The sequence below is a fragment of the Sciurus carolinensis genome, chromosome 3 (genome assembly GCF_902686445.1).
Source record: "Sciurus carolinensis chromosome 3, mSciCar1.2, whole genome shotgun sequence".
Classification (NCBI taxonomy): Eukaryota; Metazoa; Chordata; class Mammalia; order Rodentia; family Sciuridae; genus Sciurus; species Sciurus carolinensis.
This window is the reverse complement of record NC_062215.1, coordinates 63,828,157-63,844,744: the sequence shown is the minus strand read 5'-3', so window position 1 is coordinate 63,844,744 and position 16,588 is coordinate 63,828,157. Positions and strand designations below refer to the sequence as shown.

General features: G+C 35.6%; 1 protein-coding gene across 1 annotated transcript in view; it reads left to right on the top strand.

The window, feature by feature from the left end:
• Positions 1 to 15,246, top strand: part of Taok1 (TAO kinase 1) — a 133,290-nt gene extending 118,044 nt beyond the window's left edge. The window contains 1 exon segment of the mRNA XM_047543843.1: positions 7,788 to 15,246. Within this exon segment, the coding sequence (XP_047399799.1) occupies positions 7,788 to 8,304 (517 nt within the window). The 3' untranslated portion in view covers positions 8,305 to 15,246.
• Positions 15,247 to 16,588: the final 1,342 nt, after the last annotated feature.

The following is a 16,588-nucleotide window of genomic DNA, read 5'->3' as shown; positions in this document are numbered from 1 at the left end:
GTTCCAGAATTCTTAAGTTCCCAACAGCTGGTATAGTCTCAAGTCCTTCGACATTGTTAGTACTTAACTGTTGGTCCTCCTAAAGTTGTCACTGTTTGTGGATCATAGACCTGTAGATTTTCCTCTATTTCCTGTAATTCTTGTGATAAAAATAGAATGTTTTATTAAATTTAAAATCTGTGTATTTTTTGTTAGTGGTGATAGTACTAGGGATTGAACCTAAGGCCGCACTTATGTGAGACATGTAATATCACTGATCCAGTCCCCTCAAATGTATCTCCTTGTTTTAAAAAAATTTTTTAGACGTGATAGACCTTTATTTTATCAACCCAGTGCCTTACACATACTAGACAAGTGCTCCACCACTAAGCACAACCTGAGCCCGTATCTCTTTTTAAAGCACCAAAATAAGATGTTACTGTTTCTCTTTTTGTTGGTTTGGATTTTGGTTTTGAGATAGTCTCACCATGTTGCCCAGCTGGCCCTTGAACTTTTCTTTTCTTTTTTTTTTTTTTTTTTTTTTTTTGTACTGGGGATTGAACCCCAGGCTGCTTTATCACTGAACTATATATCCCCAGCCCATTTTGTTTTTATTTTGAGTAGGGTCTCACTAAGTTGCTTAAGATCTTGCTAAATTGCTGAGGCTGGCCTCAAACTTGAGATTCTCCCATCTCAGCCTCCCGAACCTGTGGGATTACAGGTATGTGTCACTGCTTCCAGCTTGGCTTGACTCGTGATTTCCCTGCCTCAGCCTCCCAATAGCTGGGATTGCAGGCTTGTACCACTATCCCAGCCCCTTTCTTTCTTTTATTTTCTCTTAAATTTATTTTTTAACTGATATCAGAAGATAACATAAAAACTGTACCAGGATATTACTATTTCTCTGGCACAGCTGTTTTTATTACCAGCTTCTTTGAGAGATACACGCCTCTAAAAAATCTGTCAGGTGTCAACTTTCATATTTTATTAATTATCACTTGAAGGAAAATTCCCTATGGTATTTTAGAAATGGTGGTGTGAAAAATAGGTACTATTCCAAATATGGTTTTAACTTTAGCTCCACCTAAGTGGTTCAGAGTTAAAGGTCAACTAGCACTTTCAGTAAGGTCTATTTTAATACATGAAAAATTCTTCCATGTTAGAAAAGTCTAGTAAAATGTGAGCATAAAACCAATATCCAAACCAGGCATGGTGCCTCATGCCTTAATTCCAGTGGCTCAGGATGCTGAGGCAGGAGGATAGCAAATTCAAAGCCAGCCTCAGCAAAAGCAAGGTGCTAAGCAGCTCAGTGAGACCCTATTTCTAATTAAATACAAAATAGAACTGGGCAGTGGTTGAGTGCCACTGAGTTCAATCTCTGGTATTTAAAAACAGAAAAAAAAAAAATCCACTGATGAATATGCAGTGGCACTATTGTACATTATCAGTGCACCTTGGAAAGCAATTTCAAGGTGTATATTGAGCCTATACAATGTAGGAATTTAAAACTGAGCAATTATTTTAAGGAAAAGAAAAGTATGGGAATCATATGCAAATATGTTACGTGTAACATATTTATACTAGCTTAAAATAACGTAGCCATCTAAAGTAGAAGTATAATTTAATTAATTAAGTAAATATGGCTAAGCCACTAATAAAACCTTATTTCCCCCCAGTTCTGGAGATTAAACCTAAGTCCTTGCACATCTTGCACATGCTAATAAGCACTTGCTCTGTCACTGAGCTGTATCCCCAGTTCCTGAAATAAAGTCTTACTCAGTCATTTAAATAAAGCCTTCAAGAAAGTATAACATGGATTGGATGCAATGGTACATGCCTGTAATCCCAGCGGCTCGTGAGGCTGAGGCAGGAGGATCACAAGTTCAACTTGGTGATCAACTTAACTTAGTTAGCAACTTAATGAGGCCGTAAGCACCTTAGCAAGACCTTGTCTCTAATAAATATAAAAAGGGCTAGGGGTGTAGCTCAGTGATTAAGTGTTCCTGGGTCTAGTCCCTGATACTAAAAAAAAAGTGTTAACATGGGAAAATGCTTTTGATATTTGAATAACGTAGAAAACCAAGTTATGCTTAAAGTAATATTGGTAATATTGGTAGTGACTGTATTAATATGATAGATTGATTCTTATTTTTCCTAAATGTGCTTTATATTACTTTGATAATGGAAAATACAGAATACTTTAGTATTTAGAAGACTAAAAGAACAAAAAAATGATAAATGTATAGTGCTTTGAGATGTTACTCGGTTTGTAGGGCGGTTTACATATCAAGTGAAAAGTACATGATTTCAAAGCAGTCTGAGGTCAATTGACATTTGCCAAGACTATGAACCCTATCTACAAAACTTCTGAAAAATTGGGACTGAGGGTATTGCTCAGCAGTAGACTGTGTAGTTAGCTTTCAAAAGGCCCTGGGCTAATCCGCCCCCTCCATACTTTGACAGATCATAAGAGCTATATTTTCTGTACTTTGTGTTTTACTATTTATACAGATACATAGTCATCTGAAAATAAATAGAAGTAGAACTAGAGTGATGTTAGTGAATGTAATAATTCTGTTTGAAGATTACTTTAAGTTTCCAAGTGAAACAAAAACTGTTCCTTTGAGATACTAACAAAGAGAGACATAGGTATACATGAAATCTTACTTCAGTTTTTCTCATCCTTCGTTTACATTGTTTTCAGCTAAGTAACAGCATAATTATAACGTTAAATCTCATGTGAATCTTACACAAGGAAAGGTAGTAGTATTTCCAAAGTACAGATTTTTTTTTTTTTTTTTTTTGTACCAGGTATTTAAACCAGGGCATTTAACCACTGAGCCGCCTCCTTTATTTTTATTTTTTTTTTATTTTGAGATAGGGTTTTGCTAAATTGCTGAAGTTGGCTTTGAACTTGATGATCCTCCTGCCTCAGCCTCCTGAGTTGCTAGGATTAAAGGCATGCACCACCATGCCCTGCTAGATGGCCTTTTTTTTAACTATTATTTTCTCATTTAATTTTCTCCCAATACTTTATTTAGTATCAACATTTTGGTAAGTAAGAATTAATAATTGGAATATCTTACAAGATCTTTCTTTTGAAAATGAAATATTCACACAAAAAGATCATAATTGGTTTCTAAGAAGATAGGTTGGGAGCACCTCTCAGAAGTTTGCTTAGGGAAACCACTTACCTAGTTTGTAGTAATAAATAACATGTTTTAAAAGAAGTAAAGATTGGCACAACCTATCACAAATCTTAATTTTGAATTTTATTTAGTTGAAAAAATTAGCAAATTCAAGACCCTAGGTTGATCCGCAGCACTGCCAAAAGAAAGGAAAAAAAAAGTATGACAAAACTTAGCAGCATATAAAATTGAAGCAGTGCTTTTGGGTAAATGTTCATAAGCATAAATTTGCTTATTGTTTTTCCTCTTCACATTTTTTATTGGCGCAGTATAGTGGTACATGTGATGGGATTTGTTGTAACATATTTGTACATGCACACAATATAATTTGGCCAGTATCACCAGCACTTCTTCCCTCTCCTCTGCCCCCATCCCTTTTTTCTACTGATCTCCCTTTGATTTTCATGAGATCCCTGTCCACTCCACCAACCTCCCCTCCCTGCCTTTTGCCTCTAAGCTTCCACAGGAGGAGAGAACATACAATCTTTACTTGACCTTCTAATTTTGGCTTATTTCCCATAATATAATGGTCTCAAGTTCCATCCATTTTTCTGCAAATGACAATTTCATTTTCTTTATGGCCAAATAAAACGCCATTGTGTATATACACCACATTTTCTTTATCCATTCATCCATTGATGAACACTTACACTGGTTTCTTGTTTGGCTCTTTGAATTGTGCTGCTATAACATGGTTATGCATGTATCACTATAGTATAATGATTTTAATCCTTGAGGATAAATACTGAGGAGTGATATAGCTGGGTCATACGGTGGTTCCATACCTACTCTTTTGAGAAACATCTATACTGATTTCTGTAGTGGTTATACTAATTTACAGTCACATAAACAGTGTAAAAGTGTTCCATTTTTCCCCATCCTCTTCAGCATTTATTATTGTTTGTGTCCTCGATGGCTGCCATTCTGACTGATGTGAGATAAAATTTCAGTTTTAGTTTTGATTTGTATTTCCCTAATTACTAATGATATGGAACATTTTTTCATATATTATTGGCCATTTGTATTTTTTCTTTGGAGAAGTGTCTGTTTAATTCATTTGCCCATTAATTGTCTGTTTAATTCATTTGCCCAATTAATAAATTGGGTTATATGGGGTTTTGTTGTTATTGTTTTTGCATTCTTTATATATTCTAGATATAAATCTGTCAGAAGAATAGTAGCAAAGATTTTCTCCCATTCTCTAAGTTCTTTCTTCACATTCCAAATTGTTTCCTTCGCTGTGCAGAAGTGTTTTAATTTGATGCCATCCCATTTATTAACTTTGGCATTGCTTCCTGAGTGGTAGGAGTCCTATTGAGAAAGTTGTTGCCTGTGCCTCTATGCTGGAGTGTGGGCACTATTTTTTCTTCTAGGACTTGTATAGTTCCTGGGCTAATTCCTAGGTCTTTGATCCATTTTGTGTCAGAGTGAGAGATAAGGGTCTACTTTCAGTCTTCTACATATGGATAACCAGTTTTCCTACCACCATTTGTTAAAAAAAAACCCTTTTCTCCTGTGTATGTTTTTGGCACCTTTGTCAAGGATCAGATGATTGTAGATGCGTGGGTTTGTCTCTGTGTCTTCTGTTCTGTATCATTGGTTTTATTTTATCTTGAGTTCCTTTCAGATAATGCAGGAAATTCAGATCATTTATATGCTTACCCCATTCTCATCATTTATTATATCTTGAATTAAGATAAATATTTTAGTGAATGAATTTTTGAGTTTTTTAAATATTTTTTTTAGTTGTAGATGGACACAATGCCTTAATTTTATTTATTTATTTATTTTTATGTGGTACTGAGGATCAAACCCACTGCTTCAACTCGTGCTAGGCAAGCATATTACAACTGAGCCACAACCCCAGCCCCTATTTTTGAGGTTTTTATTTAAAACAAAAGCTTGAATCCTTAAAGATGTGTAAATTTAATTCTGTATGAATTGGGTATTTTACAGAAATATTAAAATAATGGGAAAATTATTTTACAAATTCAGTTGTGTGGAAGTGGAGAGTACCAGGGTTGAACTTGGGACAAGTGGTCTGTGAACTACATCCCTATCCCTGGATTTTTTTTTTTTTTTTTAATTTGGCAAATATTGAGAAACATAAATAGAAATTAAAATTTATCCTTAATTCCACCACTGAGAAATTACCACAGTTAACAATTTAATATCTTTGTCTCAGAAAAATTCACGTTAATCTATTTCCTCCTTCAACTTTCATATGAAATGCCTTTCTAAACCTATTTTATTAACACTTTTATACTTAGAATACAAATCTTCAAACTCCTTATTTATTTTTTTGAGGTACTGGAATTTGAACCCAGTAGTGTTTTACCACTGAGCTACATCATCCTCAATCTTTTTTTTTTTTCCTTTTGGAGACAGGGTCTCCCTAAGTTGCCCAGGCTGGGCTCAAATTTGGAATCCTCTTGCATAGTTCTCCTTCCGAGTTGCTGGGATCACAGATGTGCTTGCTACTGTGTCCAGCTTAATTCTTCAACTCTTCTTACTCCAATTCCTTCTGACCTGTTTATTCTTTCCCAGGCCCTTCTTATTATTTCTCTATGCCTTTCCACCTTTCCTGTGATAAAAATATCTTTTGTCTGCCTTGTGCATCTAGTTACCTTCTGTTCTTCCTTCAAAATCCAGTGTATAAACCATCTTTTTTGAGAAGATTTCTTTGCTCTTTAACACTCCCATATAATGTAAATGATTCCATCTTATGCCTATAAATCTTATGTGTTATTATATTCTAATCCAATTTTATATTGTATGTGCTTTCTATGTTAAGATGTGTATTTTTTAAAGCACACATTTATAAGCTTGATACTTAAAAACCAAACATATTTGTTCAACTAGATTCCTGTAGAGAACAATGACTATTGACTTACGCCTTCAAATGCCTTAAAACCTGATAATTTGGGATGGGATTGTAGCTCAGTGGTAGAGCATGTACTTAGCATGTGGGAGTCCCTGGATTCAGTCCCCAGCACCAAACAAAACAAAACAATAATTTGGTGCTCCTTTACTTTGTACCATGGAAAATTTCAAACATACACAAAAGTAGAAAGACCAGTACATGAGGTTCCTAAGAACTCATCACACACCTTCAACAATCATTAATATTTTCCTAATTTTTTCTCACCCCTGCCTTTTTAGACAATGTCTAGAGTTTTTTTTTTTTTTTTAAACATCCCAGGATAACTTCATTTCACTCCTAAATATTGATAGAACTTTTTGACTTCACATTAAGTTTAATAACCATAATTCCATTGTGATATCTAACAAAATTAATAATAACTTTGTAGTTCATATCTAAATTTCCCCTTTAGCTCAAAAAAGTCTTTTTCCCCCGCTCCTTCAGTTTTGGGGATTGAACCCTGGGTGTTTTAACATGGAGCCATATCCCTAACCCTTTATTTTGCTGAGGGCCTTGCTGAGTTGCTGAGGCTAGTCTTGAACCTGTGATCCTCCTACCTCAGCCTCCCAAGTTGCTGAGATTATAGGTGTGGGCCATCATGCGTGCAAAACAGTCTTCTTTACAGTTGGTTTATTTGAATTAAAACCCAAACAAGGTCCATACATTACATTTGGCTAATTGCCTTTTAAACTTTTTAGTCTCTATCAGTATCCTCTCTCTTATTTTAATTATGGATTGAATCATGTGCTATAGAAATGTCTAAATTCTGGATTGGCTGATTGTATCATCATGGTGTCATTTGTATTTCCCTCTCTTTTCCTTGATTTTTCTATTTGTTTTGAGGCAGGATCTTGTTAAGTTGCTTAAGGTCTTAGCCTCCTGAGCCACTGAAATTATACGCATGTACCACTGCACTCCTCTTCCTTCAACTTTTAAAAATTGAACTTTATGGGCTGGGGCTGTAGCTTAGTGGCAGAGCGCTTGCCTAGCATGTGTGAGACACTGGGTTCAATCCTTAGCACCACATAAAAATAAAAAAGAAATTTTTAAAGGCATTCTGTCCATCTATGACTACAATTTTTTTAAATGGATTTTATTATATTTTTCTGTATAAATTATTTACTTATAATACTTTCAAGGTTCCCATTACTGATTATGATGGTTGGCTAGTTTTCCTGTGTTAACTTGTTTTTGTCTTATCTCCACTGAATTAACCACTGCTTTGTCCTGCATCTTTCTCCCTCCACCCCCTCCCCCTGAGGATTGAATGAACTCAGCCTCATGAATGTTAGATGGGTGCTCTACCACTGAGCTACATACCCAGCCCTGTCCTGGGTTAAAAACTTACAAACTAGGATCTGAATTCATTCTGTTTATTTCATCAATCTGTCTGTTCCTCCACCAGTACTTATTTTATTGGAGTGACATTATGGTATCTGATATTGGATAAAGCTGTTTTCCCCTCTTTTGCTTTTTCCAAAAACTTCTTACCTGATGGATGTAGCAGCCATCCATGATAATTGTCTTAATTTATTATTTCAATAGAGGTTATTGCCTTTGTTTTTAAGAACTTGATTTTACATGTTTTAGAAATACCATTTATAAGTCATTTTTACAGTACATCTCTTGAGATTTTAAATATACATCCATAATATAGCTATTTCTAAGCTGAATACTTAATTGCTTTTTATTTATAGATTTTTAAAAAATAAATTGGCCTTCTTTTTGCTTCCCTTTCCCAACTCTCAACAGATTGAAGAAGAAATGTTGGCTTTGCAGAATGAACGAACAGAACGAATACGGAGCCTGTTGGAGCGTCAAGCTAGAGAAATTGAAGCTTTTGACTCTGAAAGCATGAGACTAGGTTTTAGTAACATGGTCCTTTCTAACCTCTCCCCTGAGGCATTCAGCCACAGCTACCCGGGAGCTTCCGGTTGGTCTCACAATCCTACTGGGGGTCCAGGACCTCACTGGGGTCATCCCATGGGTGGCCCACCACAAGCTTGGGGCCATCCAATGCAAGGTGGACCCCAGCCATGGGGTCACCCTTCAGGTCCAATGCAAGGGGTACCCCGCGGTAGCAGTATGGGAGTCCGCAATAGCCCCCAGGCTTTGAGGCGGACAGCTTCTGGGGGACGGACGGAGCAGGGCATGAGCAGAAGCACGAGTGTCACTTCACAAATATCGAATGGGTCACACATGTCTTATACATAACTTAAAATTGAGAGTGGCAATTCCGCTGGAGCTGTCTGCCAAAAGAAACTGCCTACAGACATCATCACAGCAGTCTCCTCACTTGGGTACTACAGTGTGGGAGCTGAGTGCATATGGTATATTTTATTCATTTTTGTAAAGCATTCTGTTTTGTGTTTACTAATTGGGATGTCATAGAATTTGGCTGCCGGGTTTTTTGTGTGTGTGTGTGTTTTTTTTGTTGTTTTTTGTTTTTTGTTTTTAACTTTTGGGCAAATTTTGAAAAGGGGTATTGATACTAAATATGCATGTGGTAAAAAGAAATTGACTAGATAGAGGGGGTATTTTCTGAACACTGCAGAAATAAAATACAGCAAAGTGGCTTGAGTCATCACTTGAGAGTGTCCATATCCTAAGAGTTTTTGAGAAGATCTAATTATTCTTCCATTTTCCAAGTTCTTATGAGCCACTGACAGCAGGCAGCCTATGCTGAAACATGGTATTATTGGAACACAACTGCAACCCCCACCAAGGTATTTTCTTTGTTAAATTGGTCTGAATTCTCAGCCTCATTTGGTGTAAAAAAGCAGAAATCCACAAACACTAAGGGATTGTATTGATCATTTCAGATGGTAGAAAATAACTTACTTCTTTCTCTGAAAGCTTTGTAAGTTTGTCGATGATTTTTGTTCATTCAGTTGTGCCTTCTTTGTGTCACAGTAAGATGAAGTTGCTTAAGGTAATCACAAGTTGTGTAAGGGTTGCATTAACAAACTTGTGAGCCTTCAAAGGGGTAGACCAGCAGGATGAGAGGGTCCCTAGAAAGTTTATCTGATAAGTATGTCCAGCAACCTAGTAAGGAAATGAAGCCTATATATCCTGACATTTTGTTGCTTATACTGTGACATATCATCCTAGCTAAGCTCTGTAAGTTCCAAGACCCTAAGCAGTACTTTTACTTTGTGCAAAAATAAAGACATAGCCAATACAAATCAAATGCCAGAGGTATTTGAATGTTGCCATATTTGCAAACTGCCATCTATTGGAATAGTCATCACACTACATAGACAGAATTTGATTATCCCCTTTTGGCTTATGGGATTTCCTGTTTACAAGTAGAATAGTCAATTATTTAAATGTTAGTTGCCATAGTGAACCAGGAGTCACTGAGCCAATGACTACCAGCTGCTGACTAATCCTCATCACCACTGTAGATTTTGCTGCATGTGCAGGTCCTCTTATTTTTTAATTGCTGTTTTTGTTGCTGCAGTACTTTACAAACTTCTAGTTCATTGAGACTTAGTGACCAGTTGGTTAACATCACACAATAAGAAACACCACTTCCAGAAGTCTCAAGCCTCAGAGCTAAAGTACTACTGAAAGGAACTTGGAAGTTTGCTAAATGAAAAAACATAACAATAAATAAATAAAAGTTATAGTGGTCAGGGAATCTCTTGACAAAAGCTAACTTCTTTTTGGGGGGGGGAGGTGGGGGGGTCATGTTTTGTTTTGTTTTGTTTGTGTTTTGTTTTATAATGAAGGATCAACCCAATGTTGAAAGTCAGATGTTATTTGGTATTCATTGCTTGTATGGAAGTTGAATTGGAGCTGTGAATATGACTTGAAGAAAAAAAAATATCCTTTCTGTGACAGATCAGAATTTCTTACAAGTTGATGTCCTGCCCACTCCCCAGTTATCTTGAAAGACTTGCTGCTAACTCTGCATCCTGCTTTTCATGTAGTCAGAGGGCTCCAAGGTTGAACTCTGCAAGTCCCTCAAAATGCTTTTCATGTAGACCAAACTAGTGACCAAATTATAATATGTCACTGATGTAGTCTTGGTTTTCTCAACCAAATTTTAAGTCTTCCCTAGGTATATCAGTCCAGTTTCCATGAATCCCCCCTTTAGGAATTTCTGACACTGATTTGAAGGGAAATGAGAAGAAAAATTAAAATTTTGTGTAAGTCTTTTAAAAATCAAATCACGGTGGAGTTCACACACACTTCTAGACAGTGCTTCAAGTAGTACACTGATGTATTATTGTCCTCTAGGCTCTGCTCTAGATCACCAGTTTTTAGGTAAATATGTATATTTGTTCCATCTAATGAAAAGGACTTTTAGTCTTGCTAATTTTCCCCCCATTTAGATATTTTAAGAACTTTCAAGCAAGTATTTGGAGGAAAATAATAAGAGCTGCAGAATTTAACAAAATTCCCCCAAATATAGAATACCTTTAAACTCACCCCTCATAGATCTAGCCCTTTTCTACTACTGCAGAGGTAGAATAGGAAAGCAGATCAGATTTGCATACAAAATTCTTTTAAATTCAAAATACTACCAGTGATACGTTTTAAAGTCCAGTTGTGAACTTCACATAGTCAAATTGAGTCACTTAAATTCATTGAGATCATATGTACTTATAAAAGAGTGATTGAATATTGACTCCCAAGTGTCTATCCAGTAGGGCTTTGTATGTAATTTAATTGTATGGCAACCAGTTTTATATGTAAGTTATGACTATACCTGGATTATGCCATTAAACTAATCTTAATTAAAAATATATGTAGTCTGCAAAAATGATTCAAATTGGTTCATTTGTCTATGAGATCTAACTTCTGAGGGATCTCATACATGGTAGGAATCATCACATAGTGAAACTGGTAACAGGAAAATTTGAAAGGTTGTGATGAGTTATCCTAAGGAAAGAGCAAGCACTTTCTGAATCAGTGTGCAAATGTCAACATTTGATCAAATTAACGCTACCTCCTCCCTGGTGTTGGTGTTCACTTATATATACATACGTGTGTGTGTGTGTGTGTGTGTGTGTGTGTGTGTGTGTGTGTGTAAGAAAATTTTAAGTATGGGAAATTTATGTAGCATATCAGAAGTTTTAGATGCTATATCTGGTATCCAGAGCCTGGCAGTGAAAGTTTTCTTGTGTTCACCCTTCTCCCTGTTTTGGGCTAACATTTTAAAAATGCAAAGCCTCATATATCTTGAAACATTTTATTCCTAATTAGATTCCCTCCCCTTTGCACATATTTTTTTTCTCCTCTTTTAAACTCAACTCTATCCCAAAATTAGTGTCTGAAAGCATTTTCATTAGATAATGTTAGCTAAAAAATGTTTATATTTTCATTCGGAGATGCCATTCTTTTGAGGCAAATAGTCCTGCATTTGAAGTCATACTCACAGGTGTAATATGCTTAGTACTTTTAAGTCAAGAATTTATTGGTAAATTGAACTTCTTGGCATAGTCATTATGATTTTTGACTGAACATCATGTAAACATCATTCAAAACATTAAAAAACCGTCCTGGACATTCCCCTCCTACTTCCACCAATTTTTTCTCACTGCCTTTTCAAAAATTGAAAACTGTGTTTTTTTCAAACCCTAAGGCAGACTTTTTGCTTCTGTAAGTGCTAAATGTCTGGCATTTTAAACTTTTATAGAATACATTGTGTTAGACACTGGAATAATACTATTTATTTTCACCTGTGAAAAATGACTTTATTGTACTTGAAACACCTCCTTTGCATTTCTCCATTTGTGCCATTCACTAGTGGAAATAAATTGTATTATACCATGATCTACTGGCTTTTAAAAACTGTGTTAAATATGCACATTTTTGGTATAGCTATTATCATTTGTATGTATATATTGTATATACATATGAGTGTCTATATGTGTGTATAAATGGGTGAATGTAACTCATACTGTACATTTCCATCAGGGCACTTAATAAGGTTCTGTTTTTGTTTGGTTTTATTATTTCAGTCCTCAATTATGGCCAGAATGCATGTGTTTTTAAAGAATGAGTTGAGTACTCTGGGTTGATATTTATGAGAAGATGAACATCTGTGCAGTCTTTCCCTTTTTAATTCCCTCTTAGCACTTGTGTGAGTGGAAAGAAGGTTAAGTAAAATATGGACCTGTAAGTTACAGTGCAGTAAAATTGTTCTGGGGAAGGAGCCAGCTAGTGTTTTTGTGAGTTTGCGTCATGCTGCAATTAAAATGTAAATGATGCAGAGAGAAATGAACTGTGGAAAGAAAGAACACTGGTGGTGATTCCTCTGCAAAGATGATAAAAAGAACCAATAAGTCACACAGTCTTTATGTACTTTGTGCATGTATTTCTTAGTTGTGATGCCATTGATCCTCTTACTCGTTTTTAGTCCATTAATAGTAACAATTATATATTTTGCTGAGGATCAGAACAGCCAACAGAGGAATTACTACGAAAGCATGTAAGGTACTCCTAAAGCATAAAATCAACAGGAAATGGCCACTGGGAGCAAAGGATATGGTGTGAGGGACTTTCTCCTTTTAGCTGCCTCTTCTTGCTTGCTAATAGTAAGTTCTTTGTGCACCTTCCACCCCTTCTGAGCCACTACTATTCAAGCAGAGATTTGGCCCAACACAGCACCCTTGGAGGTTTATACAGTTCTGCATTTTGTCCCATGCTCAAAATGTGAAGTGTCCTAGTGTGTATTCAAGTCAGAAAATAATTTATTTAAGGTGTGTAAGTGTGAATCTTCTATAATATTGGAAGAAGAGATTCTCATTATTTTAGAGCCTTCTTTAAGGAATAAAGTCAGTACATGGGCTGTCATCTTTGTGTTGCTTACCAAAATATAGATCAGTATTGAAGAGAAATTCTCCATTTTGTTCTCCCCCATCAGACATGATACTATTCCCACCTAGGTATAGCATTGCCTTTTAAAAGGCACTTGATCATTCTTAATTGTTAAGAACTGGAAATTTCCCATCCTCAGATTCCTTACAGGATGAAGAGTGTGCTGTACACTTAGCATACTTGCCTTTTAAATGCAAGAACTACTGATTGAAGTCTGTTTTGCTGTGTCTGGTTATGTTAGCTGCACTTTTATGCAATCACTACAGTAGATCTGCATTGGAAATGACTATTAATTTGTAAAGAAGTAAGTTTTATTAAACACTGTCTAGAAAAAAGTGAAGCTGAGAACTCTTCCTTTTTTGTGCATTTGTATTTTCTACTGAGTTGTATTGACTCATTTTTTTCCTCGTTTATATTCAGATTTCCAAAATTTCACTTGTACAAGGGAATAGAACCTATTTGGCCTAATGGTACTCTTCAGATCATAACAAATATATAACTTTGCACCTTATCTGCCTGTTGTAAGTTTCTTAAACTTGTACTTCCCACCCACCCAAAGATAGATATATTTTTAAAAAAAGAGAGGCAGAGAATTAAAACTAAGGAGGCATGTGCTTTGTCACCATCACTGTTAATGTTTCCCAGCAACCCAAACTTTGAAATTTCAGAGATTTGTGTGTCTGTTTGTATTCTTTGTTTTTAATTATACAAGGGGTTCTTCTTTACGTAGAGAAAAAGGTTAATCTTCTCAAACAGAAGAATGCCCACTGGACAATACTAATCTGAACATCTGTAGGTAGTTGCCATAAAAAAGTGGAGTAAGGATGAGACTTCCGAATGAATGAAAAAGGATATCTTGATGCCCAAGAATTCCCCTCAAAGTACGGGTAATTCAACCTGCACAGTTTCCTTTCACTCATAGTTTTTAGCAATTGTGAGTGAAAAATCATGTAATTATCTGTAAATATGTAGCTAACAAATTGACCTAGTTTCTGTATTTTTTTTATTTTGTACTAAAATTATAAGTCTGTGCCAGCTAGCGAGGAGTTGCTGTCATTGCCAGTTGTGGTTCTAGCATCTAACCCTGAAACCATCCTAGGTGACATTTTTAGAATAAATGCTTAAATGTTGTTAAACATGGGGGAAATGAAGCTTAATTATTGGTCAGGTTTGAAATCTTTTGAAACTTAATTTTATTTAATATAATGATTACATGTTCTTAATCATGAGTGAGGTAGGGAGCCTCCCTCCCCCAGTGGCCATGTTTACAGAAGTGTGTCTTGTCTATAAAGTGCAAGTGTGTTAATGTTTATGTAAATTATGCAGGTGATAACATTATGGTTTGGGACTGTTTATGGGCTCCTTAACTGAATTTTCAAATGAAATGAACTATGCTTATTGCTGGCACATTCATCCCATTTCTGGAACACTTTTCCTATTTCCAGAATTACATATGTTCCTTAGACATTACCCTCACTTAACCTCCCTTTCTCTGATATGCCTTGTAGCCAAGGTATTAAAAGACTGGTGAACATAGATGAGGGAAATGCATTTTTAAAAAAATCCATGAACCCTCAATTGTATGCTTTCAGTACTTGTGTTATGTTTTTATGGCAACTTTGAAGTCAGTGGTTTAGAAATGAGATACCAGTGTTAATGAAAAGTGTGTACTCTTTGCTTTTGCATGGCTTGGCTTAGTATCCAAGGTATATTAGAGCCACTTGAAAGCATGAAGACCAGTTATATGGGAATAGGTTTCTATCTGTGGCACATTTTGCTTTTTCTTAACCCTCAAATACATTGCCTAGGCATGAACATTATTGTTACTATAAATTGCACATGGTCATAGAGTGAATTATGTAATTAAAAAGGGTGCAGCTGCCTTATGTTTGCAGTTCCTAGCTGCTGTGTGTGACAGTTTGGCACATATCAAAATACCTAGGGGGTATTGGAATACTTCTAGCCCTTTTGGGGGGTGATAAACAGGTATGTTTAACTTATCAAAGTGTTGGCTGTCCCTGGTGTATTGCCAGACAGCTGTCATTTGGTGCCCATTCCAAATGTGCTGTTGTCCTTCCTTTGCATTTCACACTACCAGAGAAACCACCACCCCTTCTTCCTGACACATTTTCTGCCTTTTATTTCATATAAAATGGGAATTGTGCCTACAAAGAGTGCCCTTCCATTTAATTGCACGAGTCCCAAAACAATCCAAGCCAGAGACACAAGGTGGGAAAACATTTCAAAAAAACAAAACAAAAAAACAAGTTCACTTGAGGCCAGTAATTTATCTGACAAGGTCTTTTATCACATTATCTTGACACTTGATATATGAGCCTATTAGGAGTTACAAGTGGTTTCATAGAGTGAAATCCAACTGAAGAGGGATGTGTGGGGTTTCTATTAAGAGATAGTTTTGTTCTTTCTTTACCTTTCCTTTTATGATCCTTCTTTGCTAAGTTAGAACAGGTTAATTCTCCTTTTTTTTTTTTTTTAACTTTTTAGGGAAAATTTTTACAAAAGTAATGGTCTGATGTAAATAACATTTTAAAGTATAGTGCACATAACTTTCCCTGACTGTTCAACCAGATTATTTGTAAATGCTTTAGAGTTTTTTTAAATTAACACTTGTGTTGCTAAATCCTATTTATGTAAGTCTGCTAAAGTTTTTAACCCACTTAAAACTTCAACATTTAAATAATGGATGGGTTACTATAAGCAGTTTAGCTTTCAGAACCCCCTTGTTTTAGTATATGAAAAAGCCTAATGCACATTCATGTGGTTGGAGAGACTATGAGAAATATGTATAGTGTATATTTTAAAACAGCTTTGCTTGTATTGTGAAGATTTAAAAACAAACTTGAGATTTTTAACATAACTATTAACACAATTTTAACATAAGTTATCCCACTGGGTTTAAGAGCATCTTGAATGTATAATCCTTTTTGTAACCCAGGTTGGTTTCTGCTTTTATCAGTCATCCAAACATTATTTATATTTTTAGTTTTATGTACTCATTTCCCTTTGTTTTCCTTAAACAGCATGATTTTTTTGCACATGTAGAAATTTTTAAAAAGAAAAAAATACATAATTTTCTCTGAGTTTTCTTCACGTCTCTCTTACTTTCTACTAATCCCTTCCTTAAAGGCCATATCACTCCATTTGCATTATTTGTGCAAATGCCAGGGTTGGTTTTTATTTTTATTTTTGCTATTTACCTAAAAAAAAAAAGAAAATGCTTCAGTCAATTGCCTTTTTATTTAAAAAAAAAAAAGAAAAAAGAAAAAAAGCTGTAACCTTATCATTTCTGAGTAGACCATTGAGAGATGAATGCACACCTGTCATAGCCCAGGACCAGCTTTGGTGGCTAAAGGGAATGTTTTAACTAAGCAAGATATTATTTTCTAGAAGTGGTATCTATTATCCACAATCTATTTCAGTTATTCCCACAAGTCAGGGGTCCAGATAAAATGAGGGTTATCAGCTAACTGATATGTTATCATTGAGGTTCATCAATGAATTTGTACATTTCTAGTTCCCTTTGGTGAAGGGAAAAATGATGATTTTGCAAGACCTAGATTTTGGCTTGGTTTCTTGCCTCCTTTTTTGGCAGCCTTCATCTTCTCATCTCCCAAAGCCCTTGAGCCTGTAGGGTTTTCATAGTGGA